Source organism: Gallus gallus, chromosome 12, assembly GCF_016699485.2.
Source record: "Gallus gallus isolate bGalGal1 chromosome 12, bGalGal1.mat.broiler.GRCg7b, whole genome shotgun sequence".
NCBI lineage: Eukaryota > Metazoa > Chordata > Aves > Galliformes > Phasianidae > Gallus > Gallus gallus.
Window position 1 is genome coordinate 3,563,788 of NC_052543.1, and position 27,603 is coordinate 3,591,390.

At 37.2% G+C, this 27,603-nt stretch overlaps 2 protein-coding genes across 10 annotated transcripts in view; one reads left to right on the plus strand and one right to left on the minus strand.

The window, feature by feature from the left end:
* Positions 1 to 27,603, minus strand: part of CENPP (centromere protein P) — a 118,884-nt gene that overhangs the window by 37,858 nt on the left and 53,423 nt on the right. The window lies entirely within an intron of this gene.
* BGN (biglycan) lies at positions 11,285 to 26,023 on the plus strand. The gene is made up of 8 exons (XM_414298.8): positions 11,285 to 11,509; positions 16,832 to 17,104; positions 18,745 to 18,857; positions 20,514 to 20,727; positions 21,109 to 21,219; positions 22,651 to 22,744; positions 23,791 to 23,929; positions 24,796 to 26,023. The coding sequence occupies exons 2-8, from the start codon at positions 16,858 to 16,860 to the stop codon at positions 24,991 to 24,993; spliced, it is 1,116 nt and encodes a 371-aa protein (XP_414298.2). The 5' UTR covers positions 11,285 to 11,509; positions 16,832 to 16,857; the 3' UTR covers positions 24,994 to 26,023.

A 27,603-nucleotide genomic window follows, 5' to 3' on the forward strand; every position in this document is an offset into this window, starting at 1 on the left:
GCTGAATTTTACAGAAGTTGGCACCACTTAATCTTTTAGTCCAACAAGAAGCTCAGCTGAGATGCTTGGAGGGACTCCACATTATTCCTAGACAGGTGGAATCATAACTGCCCACAGAAATTCAGTCAGCACAAACTCACAAATCAAACAACAGTTTTGAACCAAAACCAGATGTGGGTGGATGCAGAGAAACACTCTTCTTTCTCTTGTTTTCCAGATGCAGATGTAGGTGCACTTTGTATTCACCCAGAGATTCAAGTGAGAAGAAGCTGCAGGTTGCTAAGACTGACAAGACATCCCACAAGATTTTTTAACCATTTCATAGAGGAAACTGCTTGGAATAGGGCAAAATGCTCAGTAAAATCTGTTTAGTAACTGTAGCAACTCAATAGCAGCACTAATGACAGTGCTCTCTGGCATAAGAGGAAATTTGGGGCTATAAACACCGTTATACTTTTAAGTCATATTTTGTAATGTTGACTCATGCATCATACCTAAGAATTTGGACAATGGCCTCATAATCCTTCAGGTAAACCCCATTATAAGCTCATAGATGTCAGTCAGTAGAAAAGAAGTTGACATCGACACTTTTATAGAGCAGGATCTTTCCACTGGTTAAATGATGAAGAACTTTGAGCAGCCACCTGAGCTCCTCTCCTGTGCACAGGGACATGCACAGCTAAGGTGTCCAACAGATAAGTCTGTTACCACAGAAGATTGGATAGCTGCTTGAATATGAAGCAATGCCTAGAGTCAATGTTTCTGCTAATACAAGGTACAAGCACTTTAAAAATTTTCAGAAAAGCAACAGCCATCTCACTTGCATGAAGGGAGATCACTATTAATTCTGCCACATGTTGCAGCTATTAGAACCTGTCTGTTCCCAAAAATGCAGAGCTCACAGTACATACCATTCTCCACAGTTCTCCATTTTCCATTTCAACTTGAAAAAGAATGAAGAGATTTCCTCCTGTCAAAGCTACAAATCACTGACCTTTGCCTCAAGAAAAGGTTTGAGGCATGACTTCTAGCTCTGTAATGAGCCAAGAAAACAAAGGGAATGTCACACCCAGGGCACTCTGTTTCACATAACGCAACAGAGAGCGGTTGACACCATTTCTGAATTTGGATTCTGCAAACATCACACTTGCACATACTGAAAAAACATCTTAGTGTTCAATAATCAGAACTGGAAAGCATGAGTTCATCATTTCTCTCCCAATGTTTTGACTGCTGTTTTACAGAAAGAAAGAAATGAAACTGTAACATCTCTCTTACAGGGGAAACTTTAAAAACAGCTATATCCTGGCAACAAAACAAATAGGTCATTTCTGTTGTGCAGTAATACAAATGTTAACTAGTCTGAACTCCCAGGAGAAAACATTTTCTAATTTGAAATTCTATATTTATATTCTAATGTATGAATTTTTCAGAGAATACAAAATTACATCCAGTAAAATATTACAAATATGAAATAATACTACCAAAATAATTCTACACGATAATTTTGATAACTGTATATATGAAGCAGTTTTCAACAAACAAGCCTGCAGATTGCTAATTTGTAGAGCTATACGATATCTGGTAGTCTGCAAGTTGGAAGCTTCCTAAGGCAACCCATGAAAGCATTTACTCATTGGAAGCTGCTGGCACAATGGAGCCACAGGGAAATGCCTCTTTAGACTTTGGAGTTTTAAAAAACCTGCAAAGGGTCACTTCTGTTCAAAGGCAGAAAACAAAATGAACACACAGTATTAACATGTGTTATAACTTTTATATAACTATCCACTGTGAAAAAATATTTATGCTATCAAGTCACGGAAGACCAAAATTCAGGTCAAATCAGTGCTTTGAGGGGAGTTATAACAACACTACAACCATTCTGTGGAATGTCCTAACCACAGAGCTGAAGACTACTTTGGAAAAAGTGCATGTTTTTATAGAGATCTACTTTTAAACTACTTTTAAAGCTTTTTCTCCATGCAGGTGACAGGTAAAGATTTGGCGGACCAGAACCAGCTGTGTACCTTGGCCTCATTTGGAGGACACTCTGCACAACAGCCTTAGTGTCTTCTTGAAAAGTAACAGGAGTATAAACAGCAGTCCAAAGAAACTAGTTCATAATAATATGTTTGACTCATTCAAAAGACATACTTCTCTGTTTTCTAATGAACAAAAGAGAGATCCCTGCCGCTATTCCTTATTTAGTAACATTACCCTTCTATTATAGCTAGTTACCATCGAATCCCAAACTCTCTATTTCAAGGGAAAAGGCTTTAATTTTATTTCCTCTGGCATACTGAAAAACATTTTAAATGGGGGGAAAAACAGCAGACGTGAAATAAGAGCTCTGGTTTAATGATGTCAACAACTTTTGAACAGTTGCAAGGCTCAAAATATTGTGGAAAAATGTTGGAACAAATTTTCCATCTAAAAGTAGGGAAGACGTCATATACAAAACTCTAAGATGTATTAAACAGATCTGCTTTTGCACACAAAGGAGCAATCATGTAATCAACATGTATTTAGTTGCTGTTATCCTAGAATATTATCACAGTGCTTTGAAGTTTTACACAGATCCAAGAATCAAGAAGCCACAACCAAACACTACCAAGAACAGCTCTAACAATTTTGTTAGAACTGCTCTGGTGATTCAATGGAAATCAATTCCCCTGGGGTTGGTTACCCATATACAAACTATAAAGCATCATTATGTGTTCTCTGCTAACAGAAACCCTGCCCCACTTTAGGGCAAAACCCTTAAATTTTAAAGGAAAAAAAAATTGTTTTTTCCCTTTTGCTTGAAGAAGTGAATGGAGAATACTAAAGAGGACATCTCAAAAACTTTTGTTATAGTTCATATGAGACAAAAGTTGCTATTACTTCACTAAATTACTCTTGTGAAAACATTCGTATAGTGTTGTGTGAAAGAACTTACACAGTCAATACTGTGTGAACCAGTTTTGGTCACACCATAAAACAACCCATGATAAATTACCATACATTTTATTATTCTGAAATACTGCTGTTAGTAAAGAAAGACTAAACTAACACACTTGCTAGCATTATGGCATCAACTTTTTCACACAATAAATGAGCAGTCTTCAAGGGTAAGGCATAGAAAAGTCAAATTATCGCAGGATGAATCGCAAAACTGAATGGAAGAGGTGTCTTAAAATCACAACTTCACTTTAGGGAAACTAAAAGCAAAGGAACGTAATAAACTGCAGCACCCTTTGTCTGTGGAACTATTTTTGGCTATTGCCAGACAGGAGACTGGACTACATGAGCTCTGATCTGATCCAGTACAGCTGTTCTTATGCACTTTGTACAGAGCCTCGTCTAACTGCTGCTGAATAGACCTTCCAGCCTGTGAACAGAGCTTATAAAGTTTCCCAACACACAATCTGGGCATTGCAGTGAAGTTTCTTGCAGCAATACACAACTGCCTCTTCTCTCTATACTAAAAATTCCCCAGCAATGAATCATGTTTCCAGTGACACTACATGATACAAACGAAGGGGCATCTCATTAGAACAGGGAGGTGGGCTAGAGAGCTGTTGATGACTTCACCTCTCACCATCACCTGGGAGCTGTGCTGCTGTATCCAAGTCCTCACAGCACGCATGAACCCTGCTTCAGTTACACACCAAATCTCACAGCACAGCTCCACTAACACCCATTCCTAGGCCTACCCCCTAAAACTCTATTCTTGTAACCAGAAGTAATTTTACTTACTTTCACAGTTTGAGAGCTTCAGTTTTATGGGTAATGAGGTTTACTTTGGGCAGTGGCTTCAAAGCTGTATATTCAATAATGGTCTTTTTTTCAGCATGGAGAAATGTACAATGCTACTATAAGGTGGCAATGACTGTTGTACGAACGTTTGCCTGGTGTTTGGGATTTGCAGGGGTTTAGCTACCCTCTTTTTCCTATGAATGCCAAAAGGCAATGATGCTCCAGGCTCGTGCGTCACATCCAGTCCTACAAGCGTGCCAACCACAATGGACACACATTCTGTGTCTTCTCTACAAGAGGAGAACAAAGAGTGAATTCCCCAAAGCAATATTCTGGTCTGCTTGAGCCATCCTGACTCCATTCATTAAATGGATTTTTTTCAAGGATTTATCAATTAAAGCAACTTAAAGCATAAACACTGGCCTTAATTAAAATGTTCATCTTCACAAACACCACAAGCCTTCTTTAACCTGCCATTATGCAAGGAATTTCCTACTGCAACTAGCAAATGATTACTGTGGTTTGGTAGAATTTTCATTTCATTTTTGTTTATTCTTTGTACAGGATACAGATCTCCGCACAGCTACTGAAGGTAAATATTTTTGTAATGGGTAGCTTCTGACTTCGATCACTCTTTGTATTTACACAGTGCAGATAAACAGACCAGCTGACGTACCATTTTCTATCAAGTATTTTGAGGCAGTTCTGTTAATTCAGAACAAAAAGTTGTTCCAAGTGCGCCATTAGGAGTATTTACACAGAAAAACACCAGGCTTCGCATGGAGTATTAGCAAAGTATAACCATGTTTCTCTGTGGGAACTTTTCATATGATAGCCATGCCTAGGGAAAATATATAAAAGTTGACCTATTTTTTTCCACAAGACATATTTTTCTCAAAGGAATAATACTGAACACAGCTGTGGAAATATTAGATATTCAACAACACCATTAAACAAGACAAAAATCTTCTAAGTGATTATGTAATGATATTTTTAAAGGATGAAAATTGTGAAAAAGGATTAAAATTCATTTTTTTCACAGCCGTTTCTCCCAAATCCTGAAGGTTTGTTGTGCCATGACATTATATCCTCCAGCCTCATGCTTTCCATTCCCTAAAAGTCTTCTCAGCTAGAGGTTGACTGCCCTTGTGAATGTCTCTCTCATGGTTCAATATCCCGATTTCAATGAATATTCTTTGTTTAAAACCTACACACATGTAAATATGGCTTGTTTTCTTATCATGGAAGGCAGTTCTGAACTTCAATAAAATCCAACTCAAAAGAAATCTCCCAGGGAGAACTCTTTTTCCAGTTTTTACCAAAGTTTGGCTCTCATAATGGAGAATTTTGGAAGTAAGATATTTTCTTTTTCAATTAGACCAATTACATTTTGGGTATAAGTAAAACATTAAAACCTTCTACACTTCCCTGCATGTTTCCATAGCTGACATGTTCATGTTGCATGAAGTATTTTTCTTTTGAGTCTGTCATCCACTCATTTCTTTTTTGTTATCCTATTTGACTTTTATTTTTATAGTTGTACTGGAAAAGGCAAAAGTATTATTCTCTTTCTTTTTTGATGGCACATGAATTCAAACAGATCCATGTCACATACAACACATATTTACTTTGAAGATTATTTGGATAGACTCCACTAATGCCACGAATGAAAGAAACATTGACTAACTCTCCATTTTAGCTTAATTAAATCTCACTCCAATCTTCTGAGCAAAGAACAACCCAGAGTCCAAGTGAGGATACGTGCACCTTTCACCTTAACTGTAAGACATCTTATACAGAAATTATAATAAATCCAACTAAACAATGGTATACTTGTAGTTCAAATCACACGTAGACAAATTACCTTAGTGATTGCTTTTGGGTTTTTTTGTATATTGGTAAGTAAGCTTACTTTCCAAAGTCAAAGTTATTTAGTAGTGCTGCCAGCAAACCAATGGAAATTACAATTCTGTGTAATATAAGTATTCATGAAAAAAATCATAGCCTCTGCTTTACAAACTGTTCTACAAAAAGATCTCATTTTCCACACCACAAGTCTATATATGCAATTACGATATATGATTTTCTTTCAACTTACATAAGTATTTCCACCAAGTGGTAATAGTAAGTTCTAACATCAGTGAATATGTATCTATGATAAAAAGCAGTGTAAAACCATCCAGGCAACCAACCATCTTTGCTAACACGTTCCTGCATTTTCAACAAAATACCTTTAAAATAAGTACATTGAGTTCTTTGTCAGACAATTCCAATTTCTCTGCTAGTTTCTGTACGGTCTTTTAGCTTAGCTGTCAAGTTTTTTGTCTTGGGTTTTCATCTGCCTTCTTGCCAACTCTGCTGTAATGCCTATGCCTCATTTTCAGCTGGGATGGGATTGTTTTCTTCAGAGTGCCTGGTGTGATGCTGCCTACCATACCACATTTCTGTGTGTACAATGACAAGCAAGACTGAGCTTGCACAGAGGTGCAACCACCTCATACCGCATAGTTAGTAGACCAGCTACAGTACATCAAATACTGCAAGGTTTCTCCCATTTACACTCAGTTCCTATATTCATGCCTTTTCTTCTTACCTTTACTTGTGGTTTTCCCCTTCAGATGAAAAAGGAAGATAACAAAATGTATGCTAAAATTCAGCAAAACACTGCATGACGTATGTATGAGTAAATAAAAGCAATATGAATTCTGCTTTTTAAGTGCCAATTTGGAAAAAAAGAAAACCATACAGGCTGCCTAATAGTTATGATTTCACAATTACATGATAAAATAATATTAAAACCATCAGAGCTGCAGTTACTACAATTAAAGAGCAGTCGTTCAGAAGTCTCCCAAAGCATTTAGCGTTAGGCCCAGCCCTGCAGAACAGCTCTACTGCTACTGTGCCAATGAGACAAAAATGAGACACTCCTACAGAATTCCCAGGAGCAAAACATGCATCTGAGAACAGAGACGAGATGAAGTAATATGGTAGGGCAATAACTTCTTTAGTGAGATAATAGCCTTATTTTATTAAGAATGTTTCTGAAAGCTTTCAACTATTCCACAGTAACAAAATGTGTGTTTCAAAACTTGCAAACAAATGGACTTTGGACATCTTCCTAGAAATATGTTAATTTTTCCAGCTACAAAACAGTATATGCTGGAAGTACATGCAATCAATTTACAGACTAATGCATTTCATTAAACCTAAAGTGCAAACTGTAGACAGTGACTATAAATGTCACACATATTGCTTCTGCTTTTAATAGTTTGTCATAAACTGACCCGGTCACCTTCTTTTAGATCCTTGAACTTCCAGTGCAATTTAAATTGCTTTTGGTAATAAACAAAGCTAGAAATAAGCGCAATACCATATTAAATGATCTTAGAAGGCTGAGTAACATACTCAGAACACTTCATGTTTTTCTGGAATACAAAGAATTAGGTGGGCATGGCTCCTTTTTTCCCTCAAAGCAACTAACGCTCAATGGAAGTTGATGACAGATATTGCTTTAAATGCTGTCTTACATTCTGGACAACAGGAATCTATCAAAAGGTTCTAAGAAAACTTTATCGTTTAGACTTTTATATTGCTCAGACTGTTCACAAAAACAGAAAAATGGAAAAACAGGATGTCTTTACTTTGCAGGTCACCAGTTTTTTGCTTTTGTTTCTGCTTTTACTTAATTGTTCAACTTCCACAGTGTAAACACTTGGTGTTCTATGAGGAAATGTACTATTTCTGGACACTACATTTTCCCTATTATCTGAGTGATTCAGTAGTTGGGCACTGGTTGCAGAACTTTTCATTTTAACTACTGTTTGATTTTCCATGAAACAATGTCTGCTGTTCCCAACGTCTATAAAAAAGATTAGCATTCGTATTCCATAGAAGTGTCATACAATGCTATCACAACTCATAAGTTCTTGCAAAAAACTCCAAAGCAATACAAATAATTGATATGCACTGAAACCAAAATTAATTCAAAACCTTCACTCATCAAGCAAATTATTTCCCAGGCAGAGCAGATTCCCCATCCAGTTAAGTTCTCAATTTTTTACAGGATCAAGGAGATGAGAATCAAGGTGGGAAGAAGGCAGCTTGGGACTACTTCAGCAGGCATTCCAACATGGAGATATTTGTACCAATCTGCAGTCTAAGGTAGAAGCAAGTTAATTTACTCATCTAAGGCAACACAGTCTGCAAGGGTGAAGAACTAGATCTGTCTCTGTGAGTTACAATTTCACCTCTCTAGTCAGTCATGATTGCCAGATCACTGAATGCATAAACCACTGAAAATACAAGGCAAACTCTTAGCAGATGCTGCTGACAATCAATCACTGATAAGTCTGACAGTCATGTGGGTACGTGTAGAATTGCAATCCCAGCTCTTTTATCACCACAAGCTGTGACTTATTTCTCCATATAGATATATTGCTAATAAAGGCCAGACTGCAAAATGAAACACAGTTGTCGTGAATTCAAAGTTGCTTTTCAAAAATATGCAAAAAAGTATATGCTAACAAATAAAAACTAATGCACTGCAATAAATAGCAATGATTCCTAAATATACATTGACATGTAATTACTGAAGAGTCAATACAAACAAAAAAGCTGAAGAGTACAGTTCTTCTGCTTTCAGATAGCTTGAATTCCATAGCTCAACTTGAGAAAAGCCAAGAAATAGTTAAAATCAAACTGTGCAACTGCTCTCAACATGGGCTGGTTCTGAGCATGAAAGGAATAAGTCATGGTATTAAAATGTGATGGGCAGTCTCCAAGAGAGATTTTTGCAGTTGATGTTAGATTCATCACTTTATGTAAACCACATTTATAAACAGTGCTAGTAAATGAAAAAGTACTTATTTTGCCTTACAATAACAAATATATACAAGATCAGCCTAAAAAAAAGCACTGCAATGTAAGCATAGTCCACATGTGGCAACACATGCTTGACAGCTCAGACATACCAAGCAGTAAAAATATAGTTGTCCCTTTGATAAAGAGATCGAGACAACATTTTAAGAAGAGAATTCTAATTTTCTATCAGTTCTTTCACTGTTGGAAGTAGAAATCACTGTAAACATCTGAACAGTTCCACCTTCAATAAACTTTCACTTATTAAACATACAATATAGAAGAGAACATACATACTGTCGCTTGCCTCAGACTACTTTCTATTTAAGAGCATCTCTCTTCAATAAAACCCCAATGTCCTGGACTACATGACTGTCACATACATTGCTATTATCAGGTTATTTAAAACCCAAATCTGCTATTCACAGAAGAGCAGAAACAGTAGGATCAAATTTTCTTTTTATAGTATCTTCAAATGTATCACTGCAAATCAATTGCCTTATAATAGATCCAAGATAGCAGCAGTTGATCCTAACCTCAGTAGACTGAAGCTAAATTGTTTGTATGTCTGCTACACATTCTACAGACGTACACTGCAGTCTTAGCCTATAAAGTGAGACAAGCAGTACATCAAGTACCTAGCATCAAATCTCTCAGTTGCACACTCCAGCTTTCATTCAAAACTCTACAACTGCCCTGCTGTGCTGGCTCATGTAGTGCCATCGGGTCCAGAACTTCAAGTAAATTGGAAACAGTGATCCCAGAGAGGAATTCTGCAAGAGCAGTTAGTTTTTATAAATTGGAATATGCTGCAAGTGTTTATTAGACACAGGAATTAGACTGAGAACCACTGGTCTATTTTAATGTTCAGTACTGCTATCAACATCTAAATAGCAGAACTTTGTACTCCTGTGACTTGGAAGGGTGATTTTTGAGTATTTTGTTTTAGAATGCAACTACATTCATAATAAAGATACTAAACTTGTGTTTTGAGATACTAAACAGTTTCATTACAGGAACATAAGATGTCAATGAGAACAATAGTTACTCCTATCAAATTGATATCTACTGTAAGATAGAATGGTGACATTTCTCCCTGATGCTACTCTACTTGCCAGAGAAATTAAACAAAAAAAGAGAATTTTTATTTAAAAGCACCAATCAAAACCGAGCTGTTGCTAAGCACCAGGAACATGGAGGGTGTCAGCAAAGCTAGGATCAACCCAAACTGTTGATTCAGCATTTTTCTGCTGAAAGAAGTGAGAAAGAAGAAACCAGTGCATTCATAATCACAACCCTCAGAGCACCCTCTCTTCTTCTATTAAAGAGCCAAGAAAACTTCAGAGGTTTAAACAGCAATTTAATACAAATTTGCTCAAGTAAGTGCATCCAAACCAATGTCTTAAATCACAAGAGTATTTGGTTAGGAAGCTTTGGTTTCTAAATGCAGGCAAGAGAGTGCAGATACATGCAATTTGAGATTTCAATAGACTTAAAGATCATCTCAGATTTTTGTGTGGGAATGTGATTGCTCTTTAAACTGTAATTTCATTCTTTGGGAACAGTGATAGGGAGAAAGTTTATCATCATTCATCTATTCTACTGGAACTGAAAAACAATGCAGGAAGTAACACAACTCCTGTCTTGTTTGATACGATCGCACCCACGTCTTATGCTTTGGTAAAGTATCTATTTCTTCCTAAAGAAACTAACCATAGCCAAATTAACTAGTATGGGGCTTAAACTGCCATTCTGCAAACACTAATTAACCAGTATGGAGCTTAAACTGCTATTCTGCAAACACTAACACATTACACTTAGATTAAAATTAAAAGCCAAGCTGTACTTCTGCAGCTAGACCAGACTCTTAGCACAGAAGGGAGTCAATTAAAGAAACAGCTGAAGTCAGATGTGCGTGGAGGGAGTGCATGGAACCGGACAGATGCTACGAACTGTATATTCAAAGACACCTACCACAAAACTTCTGCTTTTGGTAAACTTAGTAACGCAGATCTGAAGCACGCATAAGAAGGCAGCCAACTGAAGGCAAATAAGGACCAACTCCGTTTCTAAGCATTGCGACGTGCGCGGCAGCACAAACAACATAGCTCAGCGCAAACTCTCAACTTTCTTTAAAGCAGCTCACAGCTTCAATCCTTGTCACAGAGTACAGCAAATACTGCCTCTGTTTTAAATTAAAGATATGCTTAATTTCTCATATTCAATGGAATTAGATAAATTAACTAAAACAATCTGATCTACATTTTGCATGCTTGAAACCATCTCCCCTAGACAGATCATACAGTACTGAAAGCACGAGCAGTACTGATACTTAACTGCACAACAAAGTACCAACTTGGTACCTGCAGAAGGCTTTGGCACCACGTGTATCACTACAGGCTACTGGCTCACCCTGCCCCTGGTCAAAATTTCATACTTTTATCAGTGTCACACTTGTAGAAGAAGAACAGAGAATGCAATCATAAATAAGCGCAGGAGTATATATAGCAGGAGTGACCTGAAATGGACCTCACTGTACTTCCAGTGGCCTGATGTCAACTATTATTAAACTACAGGTTTTATAAAGTTGTCCACTAGACGTCTAGAGTTAAGCCAGAAGTTTTGGCTCTAATACAAGCAGTGATGAAAAACATATGAGTGGTAACAAGTCGTCTTAATATCATTCTTCAGTACTAAGATGGGCTAATCTGAAGCAGCAGTTTACTCGGGTGTCACCCAGGGTGCCAGGAGGATCACGAAGTTTGCAAGTGGAATTTTTCCTTATACCTACTTTCCATTTCACAGCACTCAGTCTTACTTCCTTTCCCTCTCTTTTTTATAAATGAAATAACTGGACAAAAAGATCTCAGGTGGATTATCAGAGTGCTTCTGGAAGAACTATCAGACTTGCAAGGTATGTCCAGTTTGAATACCTATTATATTTGCATAGCAATAAGGAATTGAGCAACAGATTACTAGCCACTATGCGCAGATTAACATCAACTAATTTAGAATAAGTACCACTTCTTTATGGAACATATGAAAATCTACTTTGCAGATGAAATAATTCTGTGATTACTACATCTGAGCTGCAAAGCAAAAAAGGCTACAGTGAATTATTAACTATTAAGCACTTCTAACTTCTTAACTGCTAATAAGCATTTTTCTCCAGTTATTACAATCTCTGAAACTCTATTCTATGTTTATAACAGTTCTAATGTTTACAACTTCCTATTAACTATCTGAATTTAGGTATTTGAGGAGGGCTGTTGTTTTTTAAGTAAAATATCAGGAAAGTAATTGAAATGACATATTAAAGTGATAAGCTCCTCCAAAGGAAAATAACTTAAAAACACTCTTAGACAATGTTCAATAACAAGAGTGAAGCAGCATTTCCTATGAAAAGTAAATACTCACCAAATACGACTTATATTATAAACAAGCTGTTCATTATTGTAATACATAGTTTTAAGACTGGACTGTTTTTCAAGAAAATCATTTTTTCAGTAATCTCACTGGCAAAATATTGCCTCCTGTCTTTCTAAGGCAAATTACTCAGCAGGGAGTAGACAAAGAGTTAAAGAGAAACTCATTTATTTGTGGAATGGGACAATGACTAATAGAACCAGAACTATTTTTAAATAGAGCTTTCAAAACAGCGACGGTCTTGCCTTTCTTTGGACAAAGTCTGTGCACAGTGCACTGATGCGTGTTATTAATGAACACAGGGATTTTTCTCAAGACCACCAGCGTGCCACTTCAACATTTCCTTTTCAGAAACAGTGCCATAGGAAACGTGCCTTCCCACACTGCTAACAGAAGGGTTTTGAAAACATACTTCTTCGAGTTTCAGAATGTTAAAACCTTACCTATTGACCACTTTGGTGTTGTAAGGGGTAAGGCAGCAGAGGCAACCCATTGCAGCAGTGCCAAGGAGCCCAGCCATCTCATACTAACAGCCTTACTTCTGTCCCCACAAAAAGCTTTTCCTCCCATTACTCACGTTCACAATTCTCATGAACTCTCAGAACTGGTGCCTGCCTATGTGGGAATTTCCCAGGCAGTCTGGAAATGGTTTTAATCCCATCCCATACTATGACATCACCTGCATTTAATGTGGTATAGATAAATGTTACCCTAAATTAACAGTAGAAAAAGTTTATAGCTTCCATGTGCTATTTAGCAATCTGTGTTTTGATCACCAGATTAGTGAGGACAAGTATGCCACAAGCAGTATCACAGCGATTTAAGGTTGTTAAGTAAAGTCAGTCTTACAGCATCTCCGCATGCCCTACATGTAAAGTGTACTCTCTGCATTCCTTTACCTCACTACAAGGTGGCTGATGTTCCAGTGAAAAGGTATTATTTGGAAGGAAACCAAAGGAAAAGCAGGGCTGCTATAAATACATGTAATGAAGCAGTTGAGCCCACCCTGATTTCACCACATCCTTTCCTGAACTCATCTGTAATTCCCGTTAGTAAAAATGAGAATGGAGAAGGGCAGACTTTGTCTAACCAGTGAGTGTTCAATAACACACCTGAGCCCATCTAGCAGCTGGCACATGTCAAAAATGCTTAGCTCACTCTTCTTCGCTGTTTTCCTGTTAACATTCCTTCCCCTTAACCCCGCTGTTCCCACCATTTCTTTGTACTGACACCTGGACTGATTCTGTTTGTTCATCTGGAAAGAGTGTTTTGGGTTTTACTTTTTAAATGACACTAGTTTTCTGCTAGTTTAGTGAGTTCAATCAGCACAGTGAGCAGCCTGAGCGAAAGAACTGGTAAGAGAAAACAGTATTTGACTGAAAGCAGAACAAGCCTGAAGTGGCAGCAATCCGCCATTAGGAAAGCTATACTCATGAACTGTGTTTTCTGTAAAAAAAAAATTAAATATTTCATAAGTTTATTATGGTAAAATAATTTAAGATTTAAAGAAAGATAACTACAAACGTGAATTTCAGGCTTTAGCTTTATTCGTTCTCTTACTCTTTAAGCGTGCAGAAAGTTTGTACAAGTGCTTTGCAATGTGCTACAGTCAGAGCATTCCTGCACAGACCTATCAACAGCTACTTACTGGGGAACTCAAAAGCACAGCCAAGAAAAAAAAGCAACAAAAAAAAACCCACATAAAACCTCCATAAAATCCCAAGCAGTTCTTCAGCCAGCACCACCCTGCAGTCAAACTTGGTTGCTGCTGCTGGCTACTAAGTCAGAAAGCAGTAAGAATCTCCTAATGACAAAATGGGAAGATCAGATCAGGCAAAGGCCTTTCCTCTTTGCTTAAAAAATGGACCACATCACAGGCTTTGTGCTGCAAAGGGACTTGCCTTCAAGAGACGTAACTCAAAGGACTAATATATTTTGCCAGTGGCATAATGCAACGTTACTTTTGCAGGAGTTGAAGAAAGTTGAACAAAAGCTGTTTTTCAAGAGCTGAGGAGAGCCATTACTCCAGTCACAATCCTCAACCTTTTCATAGTTTGAAGTCATGATTTTTTTTAGTATCTGAAAGGAAAAATGCAATCTGTTTGCTATAGGTACAAGCATGGAAATTGATTTTTAAGAAGTTTCACAGGACAACCTCATAACACCAGATCCAGAGCAGCATGTCACTACGGGCATGAAAGATTATTATTTGAGTACAATAAATTTATATAAACAGTGCCCGCCAGAATTAGAAGTTAACAAAGACTTAGAAAGTGGGTGTCCCAGGATAGGATAAACACTCTGAAGCTTGGCATCCTCCACACACAGAGGTCAGTCAGTCAGTACCCAAGCAGCCAGAGGGAGAGCAGATTAACCGCCTGTCTTAGAGAACCCAGCCAGTAAGGCACTCAGCCAAGAACAAGAACAACTCAGAAGCCTGAAGGACTTCAATCTCCTTATCTCTTCATCATTTTGTATGACAAAAGTATGGAACTTTTGACACTTTTGCTGCAGCTGAAGACTAATAGGACCAGAGAGTCCAAAGGTGTACACCAAACAAGGACTGCAAATCTAACTACAGAATTCTAAGTGCACTGAAACAGAACAGAAAACAAAAAGCAGAATGTGGGAAATATATGTGAATCTTCCTTTAAGAGACAGTTAAATGAGTAAAATATACCATACTCAAATGAGCGCTCAACTAGATTACAATAAATATTAAACTGGCAAGATACAATGTATGTTGTGCTTGTTTTCAGACGAATTAGAGAAGAAGCAGCCACTTTCTTCTCTTTGAAAAGAGTGGATTTTGTGTAATCTATATATTGGTAGCCTTTATCATTTTAAACACCCTGAAACACATACAGCTGCACGAGCACAGCATATGCAATTCAGTGTTTTAATGTTGTCAAGATCCATATACAAGGAACATCAAAATCATCCTGTAAATAAACACAAAACTGATAAAATCCTAGAACTCTGAGTAAGTCAACTCAACACCACTGCATATATCAGTGTACTGCTTTCCCCGTGATTGAGGACTAATGATGAAACGCCTACATAAAGACTAATTCTCACTACACTGGATCCCCATGAAACTGAAAACATGCAAGCATGCACAGCTAATGAACAACTTCAAGGTGATAAAACTTATTTCTTCCATGAATACTACCCTAAAATCACCAATTAAAGAGCAGCAGCTAATATCTCCCAACAAGAGATTGGCCTTTTTGATCATACATTCCACTGACCCATCAGAAGTCCTGGGATCTGAAGAGATCACTTCCCTCACTCCTGGTACCTGCTGTGCTCATAGGGTTTCTTGCATGCTCCATAGAAATTTCAAACCTATATCTTACATATGGAAACAAATTCATGTTCATGAACAAAACTTAAAAGTACTTTTTGTAATCTCAAGGTAACAACACACTGCTGTGGTACGTTGTACCATACACAGTCTGGTTCTGAAATAATACTGACAACCAAATTCCCATGTACCATTTGTATGGAGGGTAAAGAAATTATGGAAAATGAGAGTATGACACTCAAAATCCAACCCATACTATTAGGGTTTGCAGCAGAAAGACAGAATTTAAACTGCATTGGTTTCAGCCTTGGTATACTTTCGCAGTAGTCAAGAGAAGCCAATTGCTCATAGTGGATAACCTAATTCTCTGCAGCACTGGTTGTTCTGGTTGTAATACTTCAGTTTCTTGCTTGTAGAATCTATATGAATTCTATTATTACTGTATTTTCTCTGAAAGTTGCAAAACATTCTGTGGCAATTCTTACTACCTCTATTTCACAGGTCAATTGGGTCAATACTTCTTAGAATAAAAACAGAGCACGCAGAAAACATTAAAAGGCTTTGAAGTACGGATCGCCATCATTAGTGACACAATATTATGTAGTTAAGGACTGGACACTTCAGACTCCTGGTTTTCTCAGTCAGAAACATCTAAGAGAAATCTAGTAAAAATACATCTCAAGAGAAGTAGAAAGAAACTGAACGAGCAGCTGGAATTGCAAAACATTGTTCCTTATTTCTCTAAAGATAAATCTTTTGAAATCCTCAGTAGCCTGTGCATCCTTCAAGAACATCAGACAAAAAGTAATTATAGGTATCTGACATGGAGTTTCCTGCTTTGGAGGTGCCCTAAATGATCCAACATCTTTGTGTCCTCCAGCCTGAAGGACCAGAAAATTCTGATTTTTTCCAATTTAAAATAAGAATGATTTAACCAGAAGCATCAAGAGCGTAGAATAAGTGGTGTTTAGGGAGTATCCTGGTGAAAGCATTCTGTATTTGCTACATAAATATTTCCCTATTTTCTAGAAACAAGCAATGCACATATGCCCCTATACCCAATTAAAAGTATTTTTCATTAAGAATTAATGAAACAAATCCAATTTCAAACTGCAGTAAGATCTGCTACAAAATCTACACTTTTAAAAGCCTTAATTTCCGAGCCTAAAGTAAACGATGAAACTATTTTAAAAACTAAACAAAAAGCTTTGACAGGACATTGAAGTCTAATGAATTTCACTTAAATTTAATATTATTTTCTTGTAATGCATAATTTTATATTAATGATTTCAACATTTTCATGCTTTAGAGGGTATTTAAAATATTTAGCCTTTATATAGTAAAGTTCAAAACAGACCATTTTTCTGGACAACCAATTGTAGCAGTAAGGGAAGAAATACTTTTATTTGCTGTTTCACAATGTACAATACTTTTATTTGCTGTTTCACATTCACTGATTCTTGTATCTGGGATTTTTCATTTTTCTTTTTTCTTTTCTATTAGAGATCATCTATCCTGATTAAGACAACATGAAGGAATACACGCTCCTCCTCTTCTTGGCATTGTGCTCTGCTAAACCTCTCATTGGTCCTTCGTATTTTACACTGAAGAACATGATGCTCCAAGATATGGAAGAAGAAGATGAAGATGATGATGACGACAATTCTCTGTTTCCAACCACTGAACCAATTATTTCTCTAATTCCTTTTGATCTATTCCCAACGTGCCCCTTTGGATGCCAGTGCTATGTGAGAGTTGTCCATTGCTCTGATCTAGGTAAGAATTAACTTGTGTGCCTGCTGTCCTTTGCAAGAATGTATTTAAAGGACGAGTTCCCCAGCTCTATAATTTGCACACCTTCATATACTAGGGCTGTTTGGTCTGGATAAGAAAAAGCTCCAGGGAGACCTGAGAGCAGGCTCTAAAGTGGCTGCAAGAAGGAAAGGGACAGACTCTTCAGGAGGGTGTGTTGCAACAGGATGAGGGGAAATGGTTTCTAGAAACCATGGAAATGGTTTCTGCAGGAGAGGATATTTAGATTGGACATAAGGAAAAAGTTTTTACAATGAGGATGGTGAGGCACTGACAAAGGTTGCCCAGAGGGGTGGTGGTGCCTCTTCCTTGAAAACATCCAAGGTCAGGCTGGAGGGACTCTGAGCTGGATGGAGCTGTAGATGCCTGAGTTCACTGCAGGGAGTTGGTCCAGATGGTCTTTAAGAATGCCTTCCAATCTAATGATTCCATGATTCTATGTTACTATACAGGTCATCTTCAAAATAAGCTTACGTTTCTTTTTCCAATCAGAATTGCAAACATCAATGAAATTATATACAAGACGACAAGCAGAAAAAATTCCCCCATCTTTGGTTTGCATTCAATAAGCTACTAATCCCTTGTGCCAAAAAAAGGCTTTGGTTAAAGATCTACTCCATTCACAGTTACAAAGGAACAGCTCAAACATCAAGAATTGATAGCAAAGGGAAAAGCAGCCATAAATAAACCACAGCTAAGTTATAATGCAAATGTGTAAGTAGGACACAAATTATTTGCTTAGCTTAACTCCAACTGCATGTCACTGCTAATAAGATTTTAAACATAGGCCAATCTGCCACTGTTACTGTTACAAATACATACTAATTCCTAATGATCAAAATTCCTAAGTATGAATTCGTTATTAATTGCTCCAATTGGAATTAGTGCTCATTGAAATTTTCTGATGATTTAGGGCAGTCAAAGGATCAGGACTCCAAACTTATCTCCAAACTCTTCCCATCTTAGAAACATTGGGTCAAATTTCTGTGGATTTTTTTGTTTGTTTGCTTGTTTTCAAATCTGCCATTAATAAGCAGTGCAAATAAGTTGTCATCCCTTCGCTGGTCTCTTCTGCTGAGTCAGGACCTTGGATGGTAGGAACTGGAGCAGTTTTGTAATCCAACTGGACTGGAGAATTTATGTAAGTGATAACTAAGTACTGGAAGCTGAAACACTGTATCTTGGCGGGTTACACCAAGAACACATTGCTCAGCGCTGACATTAATGCATGGCAATGTAGCAACTGGGCTGCTCCAGCAGATACTGAGGGCAGATGCAGAACAACAGACAGAAGCGGAGCAGGTATCTCGCCAAGCCACAGGAACAACTTTGTTCCTAAACACAAAACAGCTACTGCTTGTCTGAGAACAAACTGCTCCAGCAGCATGTAATGAGCACCCCATGTAAGCCTTTCATTGACATGAGAATAAATTATTCCACTCATTTTTGACATCCATCCTTACATAATCAGTTCCAACCAGTATCAAAGTATTCTCCTCTATCTTGTGCTTTATGGCTGACTTTTCTTTCCCATTTAACAGTCAATTTCTTTGGACATGCATAAAGGCATGTAATGTTTCTGCTTCTCTCCCATCCTGAAACAGGTTTGACATCAATACCTCGCAACATTCCACCAGATACTCGCATGATTGACCTTCAGAACAACAAAATAAGAGAGGTCAAAGAAAACGATCTCCAAGGACTTGCATCACTTTATGTAAGCTTGTTATTTTCCAATTTTGAAGTCTTATTTAGCAATCTTAAATATCTTTGTACTTTTAAAATATAAATGGTATTTCTCTTCTCCGACAGCATCCTAAAATACAGTCTAATGTCCGCACAGTTGGCTGCTCAGGCATAGTAAGAGGCAAATTTCTTTGAGCTGTAAGAGTTATGTTAAAAACTCAGAAAGTGTACTGCGTATGCATCACCAAAAGGTGCCCAAAACTTACTCAATTCTAAACACATACAAGAACACTTCCTACATTTCAAAGGCTGCTTAGCTGTAAAGCAGTAGGAAGAACTCAATCTCTGAGAGTATCTCCAAAAGCACACGACGTACAACCAATACATACAGCACTGAAACGGAGGTTACATGCCCAATTTCCCTGAACAGAAAACAAAGCAGCACTGAATTAACAGAAAAGTTACATGCTTTTCTATGCTTTTTTAAACACGCTCAAGTTATGCATAAGGATAGACTTAAAAATGAGTAGCAGGAGCAACTGATGAATCAACAAAGTTACCATATGCAATAGAGAGAATAAAATAGGCTCAAAGACCCATCAAGATGGGTTACATCTGTTCTGGAGTACAATCTCCACAAGATGTCACTCTAGACGCAGCACCAAGGAACACCAACAATTACAAAATTCTCATGGCAAAAATGAAAAATCTGCCCCATAAAACATAACAGGAAGATCTATTCCACATTAGAAAGACAGGAAGTACACATTAAAGCAGCATCAAATGAATCCTGTGTTTAGTTGCATTTGGTTTTGAGCAAGAACAGAAAATGTGCTGGATATGTTTATCCATGAGCTTTCTAAGTGTTAGGAAACCAAAAGTGGGAATCATATTAATTCACTGTTTGGAACAAGAAGTTTCCAGTTCCCCTTAAGAGTATGATGTATGGATACAGAATGGCCAAACACTTATAAATGACGCTTATAAAAGCTCCAACAGAAACAAAACCCCCCATGACAGAGAAAAGCACTGGAATACATCAGGAACCACCACATTATATATTAGAGTTGACACTTAATTAGGTGATAACTAAAAACTCTGAGCTGCTTTGATTTTTTTTCATCAGTTACTTTGTGATTATGTGGCAAGAGCAAAAGCAATTTTTAGTTAAAGCAAAGTTTATTTTGTACTAAATGTCTGAGCATTAGTCTCCTTAGCAAAGCCACAGATGGCAACATGGATTAGTAAGGAAGCATTTCCTGTTTATTTCCTTAAGCTGTTCACAATTTTGCTGGAAAAAAGATTAATTCTGTTTTGCTCCAGTTTTTTTCACAACTCCAGGGAAAAGACGAATTCCCAACAGCACAAAGAAGTGAGAAAAAAACCAAACAAAACTATACAAAAAGAAAAGCCAAGCAACTCCCTCCTCCCATCCCCCAAGAAAAAATCCAAACTAAAACCACTCTTGTAGAAACAGAAGCGTAGATAAGTGATCTGACATGCAAAACAATTGTCAGATAACTTGCCCCTTGTTGGCTGTATTACCTCATTACAAGTTCCTGTGCTAGAGTTTGGGTATTTTAGAAAACTAAAACATCTCATTGTTAAACTATACATCAGATTTAAGACTTCATCATCATAACGTATCGCTATAAATTTTCTGTGTTGCTCTTCCCACGTGTCATAGGCACTTGCTTTGAACAACAATAAGATAACCAAGATCCATCCAAAAGCCTTTCAGCCAACCAAGAATTTACGACGACTGTATTTATCTCATAACCAGCTAACTGAGATCCCCACAAACCTACCAAAAACTTTAGCAGAGCTCAGAATTCATGCTAATAAGGTGAAGAAAATCCCCAAGGATGCATTTAAAGGAATGAAGTCTTTACACGTTCTGGGTAAGTCTGAGCAGAAAGATAAAGTCTTCAGTAATAAATCAGTATATTGTATACAACTTTCATTCAAACATTTCCTCAGTGTGGAAATTCATCTTAAAGAGATATTCATGATCATTTATTTAAGTGGATCATCATCACTTAAATTCTATTAGAGGTTGCTACAAAGGCAAAGTTCTTGGTAACCCGGCAAGCCTACTTAGACAGCCTTTACTCATTGAAAAGTTTGCACTACCAGCCACGGGAACAGGTAATCAAAGTTGAAAACTAATAGATTTCTAGAACATTAGCATTCATTAATAAAATGAAATCAGTTAGTTATAACTTTGTCTAACAGACATAACATCCCTATGCCCTAAGTATTTTCTCTTCCCCCCCGGACAGAAATGAGTGCAAATCCTCTCAACAATGATGGAATAGAACCAGGTGCTTTCGAAGGAGTAAATATCTACCACATAAGAATTGCAGAAGCTAAATTAACTTCAATTCCTAAAGGTACGCTTTGTTTTACCTTATCTACTTTGCCTCGACCAGCATAATTTTAAATGCAATGTTCTCACATGGATGTGATTATTAAATATTTCATACATTGAGATACACACCTCCTATCTCTCTCGCTTCTCTTGTACTTGGTGTACAGAAATACCCAGTGGAACATCCCCAAGGCAGCCACATGCAGGCACACACAAGGCACACCCAAGTCTCCCCTTCCACCCCCTCGCTCCAGCAGGCAGTCCCTTCCTCTGCTGCCATCCAGAGATATTTGTCAGGGGAAGCAATGGGAAACAATGACATTGCAGCAGCCACTTCAGGGCTTTCATCAGTTCCTAAGATAAGGTATTTCCAGGATCAGACACTACCTGAGTGCTTACAGTAGCACTATCCCAGCACAGAAGACATTTTTCTGGTATTATGATGATACCATCTCTTATCACTTATCAGAACAAAATATATTTGTAAAATGATTCAGATTTTCTCTTTGTTATGGAGAAACATAAGAAAATACAGCATGAGTTTCAATTCACGGGCTCAGATAAACAGGGATTCATCACTAGGACGTTTTTTCATATGTGGAAACTAAGTTTGTCTGTAGGTCCTTCTTTCTGCACAAAATTAAAGAGACCCATAACTTACAAAACACACTTAAATCTCAAGTGGCCATGTGAGTAATCTTCTCTCAATACTAACTTGGACTGAACAGGAACAGTGTTCCACTCTTCCGTGGAACAGTGAACAGGAATATAAACTAAAACAACACCACCCACCCAAACATGTCAGTAATGACAGAATGTAAAGTGCAGCCCTCCAGTTTTCTGTCTCAGCTGGGACTACAACAAGCAACAGTAGGAGCAGGGCTCTGGGAAGCAATACTAGGAACAGAAAGATGAGGTTTGTCTGGCTGGGTGTCAGGGAGCAAACTAGACAGATGCTAGCAAAATCAAAGGTGAGATCAGCAAAGGGAAATTCAAACCTGTGACTGCCTTCTTTTGCCCTCACTAACAGGATATTGTATAGAAGGTTTTTTGTCTTCTGGCCTATTCACACGAGCACAGAACAGGCAGCTCTGAACTAGGGCTATTTGGTTTCATATGAGAAATCACTGTGAGTACCAGCATGGAAAAGAAGATACCCGATAATCCATTTTACTCAGAGAATTCCAAAAGCTTTCCTCACAGACCATTTGCTAAGAGCCACAACAGCAATATTTCAAACCAAACTATGTTAACAAATTTTGCTGTTTTGTTTTCTGAAAACGTAACACACCTGCATCTAACAGCCCTTTGTCTGAGAACAATCTCTTTCAAGACTCTTCACCCAACCCCACACAAAGGAAAGAGGTTATTAGGAATATAACAACTATTCCAACAAATACCTGTTAAATCATTTCTTTGATTTTTCTCATGCCAAGCATTTGTTTTTCATCAGATTTACCCTCCAGTCTACTAGAGCTTCACTTAGATGACAACAAGATCACAGCAGTTGAACTTGAAGATTTTAACCGGTATAAAGATCTTCAGAGGTAAAATTTCCAAGCCGAAAGCTTTCAGCCGATAAGAGGTCAGACCCAATAGGACCTCCTACTCAGTACTTCTTTCATGAATACGACAATAGAGAATTCAAATTTGTAAATGCTTTAGAGTGAGAACTGCTGTAAATAAGACCAAACTTTTATATATAAAATATATATTTTTTTACCTCACATGTATTATATATATTAAAAATATTGGCCTTGTTATTGTTACATGTCTTACCTAGAATCCTCATTAGAGGTGTGTCAAGAATAACATCTGATTACAGAAGTAGGAACTTCTTTCTCTAAAGCTTAGTTAAGTAGTCTGAAAATTTGGCTGCGCAGTGCTGAATTTTGCACTGAGTAATAGCAACTACTACCAAAGAAGAACTACTGAATGGCTTTTAAATAGCAACTTCAGTTTCTGAACAAACTGAGATAGAAAGGAGAAAAAGGAAATTGTGGGATGAACGGAAAGCACAAAGTGGCCTAAGCTGCCACCTTCTCAATCACCTTCTGAGCAACACAGGGTCAAGTTTTGCATAAAGAGCCAAATTAAGGCCTAAATAAGGAAAACGTGGAAGTAGAAGAGATAGTATTACCACTAATTTTAAAAATGTGATGGTTAGCTACAAACATTACTGTTTCTTTACAAGATTTTCTCTTCTTTGGCTCTTTATTAGAGCACTTTTTATTACTGAATGAGGTTTCTTTTGGTAGCTACACTACCCAACAAAAGGGCATGGTTTATTTTACAAGCAGATTTGTTGGTGCTTATCTTTAATTCTTGCACTAAAGAAGAAAATGAGCAACTAAAACTAGGCAATAGCGCACATCTAATCAACTGCTGTCCTTTAAAGAGAGATTAAATTACAAAAAATATTTATTAGGTCAATGGTGGTTTCTTTCTGTCAAAGGTAAGACTTCATCATTCTTCCCCAGTTCTTTTTCCTATGCACACTCTTGTGAATTTCAGTCTTTCAAAAAAAAAGCATGCCATCGAATGCTGTTGTAAATCACTATCTTCAATTAAATGTTCCTTGTACTTTTTCTAGGCTTGGCCTTGGGAACAATAAAATCAAAGATGTGGAAAATGGAAGTTTTGCCAACATACCAAGTATACGTGAAATCCATCTTGAAAAAAATAAGCTCAAGAAAGTTCCTCCTGGATTACCTGATCTGAGATACCTGCAGGTCATATATTAAACTTAATAGAAGCCTTTGGGAGTTACAATTTGTTTGATACAAAGCTGTATAGATGAGGACATAATTAAAAAGCTAATTCTCATTGAGATATTTTGAGTTGACTCACATTACAAAAATGAATTCAACTCAAACAACAGGAAGAATAAGTAGTAAAAAAACTAAAAACACTACACAGAAAAGATACTTGCAAAAAGTTGGTTACAGTTTCCGTGCTAGGCAGATGGAATTTTTCCTTTCCTACACCAAAAAAAAAAATATATATATATATTTGTGTATATAGATATAAATATATAACATCGGTTTGTAATTTCAATGTAGTTATAACAGAAAAAAAGAATTCTTTACTCAATGTACAATATTTTCTTCAATTCAAAATTCTCCTAGCACAACTTACTAAATTAAGCTACATCAGCATTAGGCAGCTAATTGTGCAATCATTCCAACAAGTGTCTCCTAATGCCAACTTTTCTAGAGACTACTTGTGGAAATGCATGAAATCATGGGGGAAAGTCATATGGGAATACAGTACAATAGTACTGCAATCATTACTGTAAGAGAACATAGGATTGCATTGTAAGAGATATTCCATAAGAACAGGGTCAAATTATTCTGACAACACACTGAGAAAATACTGTATGTTTTTTGTTTGTTTGCTATTGTGGGATGGGAGAGACTGTGACAGGTGGGAAGAATTCTCTAAGCACTTAAAACAGGCATTTAATTCCTCATATTATTAAGTCTGTATCAAGCTGTTCTTACCACGCACCTCAATCACCTATTTGCTAGTCAAAGTTTAGGTGTTTCCCCACTTACATGCTGAACCACTATATTTTACTGTTTCTTTCCTGCTGTAGGTGGTCTTCCTTCATTCGAATCACATTGCAAAACTGGGAGTGAATGATTTCTGCCCAACAGGAAGAAGGAAGAAGAAAGCCCTGTACAGCGGCATAAGCCTCTTCAATAACCCTGTGAAGTACTGGGAGGTGCAGCCTTCAACCTTCCGCTGCATTTTAGCCCGAAACAGCGTGCAGCTGGGAAATTTCCTCAAGTGATACCAAAGCCGGGCGTTTCAGAAAGCAACCCGTCCAAACCATTTCTGCACTACTTGAAATTTCCTGAAAAAGCCAATTTTACAACATTTAACCAGTTTATGAAGTAATTACTATTTCAGAGAAAATTAATTAGAAATGATACGTCTGCAGGCTCCACTGCCTCATTTGACAACGTTCAAGCCACATTTGACTAATTTAAACAGCAATATTTATATATCATGGGAGGACTCTTGGAATTGAAACTGGAAACTGCACTTGGTGTTTCCTGTAATAGGTGTGGAATTCTTTAATCATGTATTTTGCCATATTCTTTCTTCAAAATCAATCCTGAAGTAGGAGTTACCTATTCCACAGTAAAGACCTTTCCTGTGTTAAATAGTATTGTTAAAAAGGATGCAAAAAACCTACCAGACGTTGACAAATTCTTGTGCTGTTTCTGAAAACCAGTAAACAGGCAAACATGCAAGAATGTGGTACACCGTTAGAGATGAAAGACCTCACAATGCTAAAGTAGAATATATTTTAGTCTGGGAGATATAAAATGGTTTTCATATAAAGAATTAGCACATAAGAGCACTTATGTGCTCTAAGTTTGTGGTATTTATTCTTGCATCTTGAACGAGGACATGTCCAATGTTCTCTATCAATATAATTTGGTGCACTCCAAATGATAAAAGGATGATTCAAGGTTGATAATACGCTTTAAGCTTAATAGGAACGTTTACTAAACTCCTTAGGCCAGCACAATCATCTTCTCTTATCTATAATAGCTGTAATCATGTTTTTCATTTATTTTTTTTCCTTTATATTCTGACATCACACGGGTTAAGAATCCCTCATTCATTTTACTAATTATCCTAAAGTTGCAGAACGCAAGCAGATAGCTGGAACTCAACTACCCTGACTTCTCACACAGGTCAGCGCATAGAATTCTCAATCCTGACAGTACTGTATAAAATGGATATTTTATATATCTATTTAGTGTATATTTGCTATTGGGATTCAAAATAAATTAAATAACTTTAAATAATACTTGCCTTTTTATGTTTTATTGCAATATGTCACATCAGAACATCCAGAGATTAGATCCAAGCACCTTTCTCTTATCTTTCGCAAAGCTCTCTGCCTTTCCTTCCTTCCCTAGGTGCACTAAGCAATAAACATCAAATCTAACATCAGTATTTTTCCATCAGCTTCATCATTTCACATCTAATATTATGCTAGTACCACTATGCTGTTTCAGAATGTCGTCTTCAAATCAATGTCCACCCTTAGCTATGATGGCCAAAGCCTGCAGGAACAAGCAGCCTAATTACTGGAATCTTCTACACCTTCTTCACCCAACACACTTGAAACCCGTTAGGACCACAACCCGTACTGTAGGTGGAGGGACACCAGGCCAGGGGAAGCTCTTCCTGAACAGAAAGCTTTTGTTTTACAGAATTTCTGTTTGCTTTCCCAGGCAGAATAAGAAACCAACACCCAAAATAAAACTAAGCCCCATGCCTCCAAATCACCAAGCATGTAATTTCTGGCTTTCAAGAGGTTCCTAAGGAGCAACTTTCCTTATAAATAACACAAGTAAAGCAATGGTTGGTATTGAAAATAGTAGTTAATATATAGATTTCTTCAGCAGTTTGTCTACTTTACAATATAGATTTTTTTAGTTAGGTTTGTCACATCATGAATGCAAAGAGCTATGATTTCTACACATGGACCCGTGTGAAAAGACAAACCTACGTACATATAGAGAAAAAGGTAATACTTGAACAGTTTTTTCCCCACTAGGGAATTAGTTACTAGATTCAGAGGAAACACAGAACTGTTGTTGCACGCTTCATATAGGAAATATACACCAGCTTTTACTGCAGCTCTGCATTCCCAGCTAAGATGGTCTGAGCCTGTCCATACATTGCACTTTAAATAACTCCAGCAGTACCAAACTAGACAAGGGAAACAGCTAACTGTAAAGAACCTTTATGAGATTTATATGGAGCATGAAAGAAAATTGAAAAGAGCAATGGCAGAAATAAGTAACTGAGAATGAAACAGCATAGAAACAAAGAATAACACACCAAACCAGTCACTTATCCTACAGTAAATCATTATAGGTTGTGGTTGGACTCGATGATCTTTAAGGGTCTTCTTCAACCTGAGGAATTCTATGATTATCACACAGAATATATAAATTTCTTCTCAAGGAGTACGTCCTGCTTCACAGTAACAGTCCAAGAGCACATTCATACCCTTTGGGATATAGTAACGTTCTCTTAATGACAGGCTCACAAATGAATAGCTCATCATCCCATACCAGAGAGACAGAGCACTGTCAATAACAACTTACTGCTCAAGAAGAAAGCAAAGATTCTAAATAAATGTTTATTCTTATCTTGCAACAGCTAGAAATCCAAAGTCGTTCATGTTCCATTCTCAAAAAGCCTTAATAACAGCATTTTGCATAAAATTCCTAAAGATGAAAAATGGCTGCGGGTAAGTTAGTATATGAAGAAACAAAATTCCTCCAGCTTTTGTTCAAACCATGTTTAAAGAAAACTGCCATAGGGTTCTTTAGGTCTCTTTTGGCAATGTGTTTTGGCTAAGGCTAGTTAA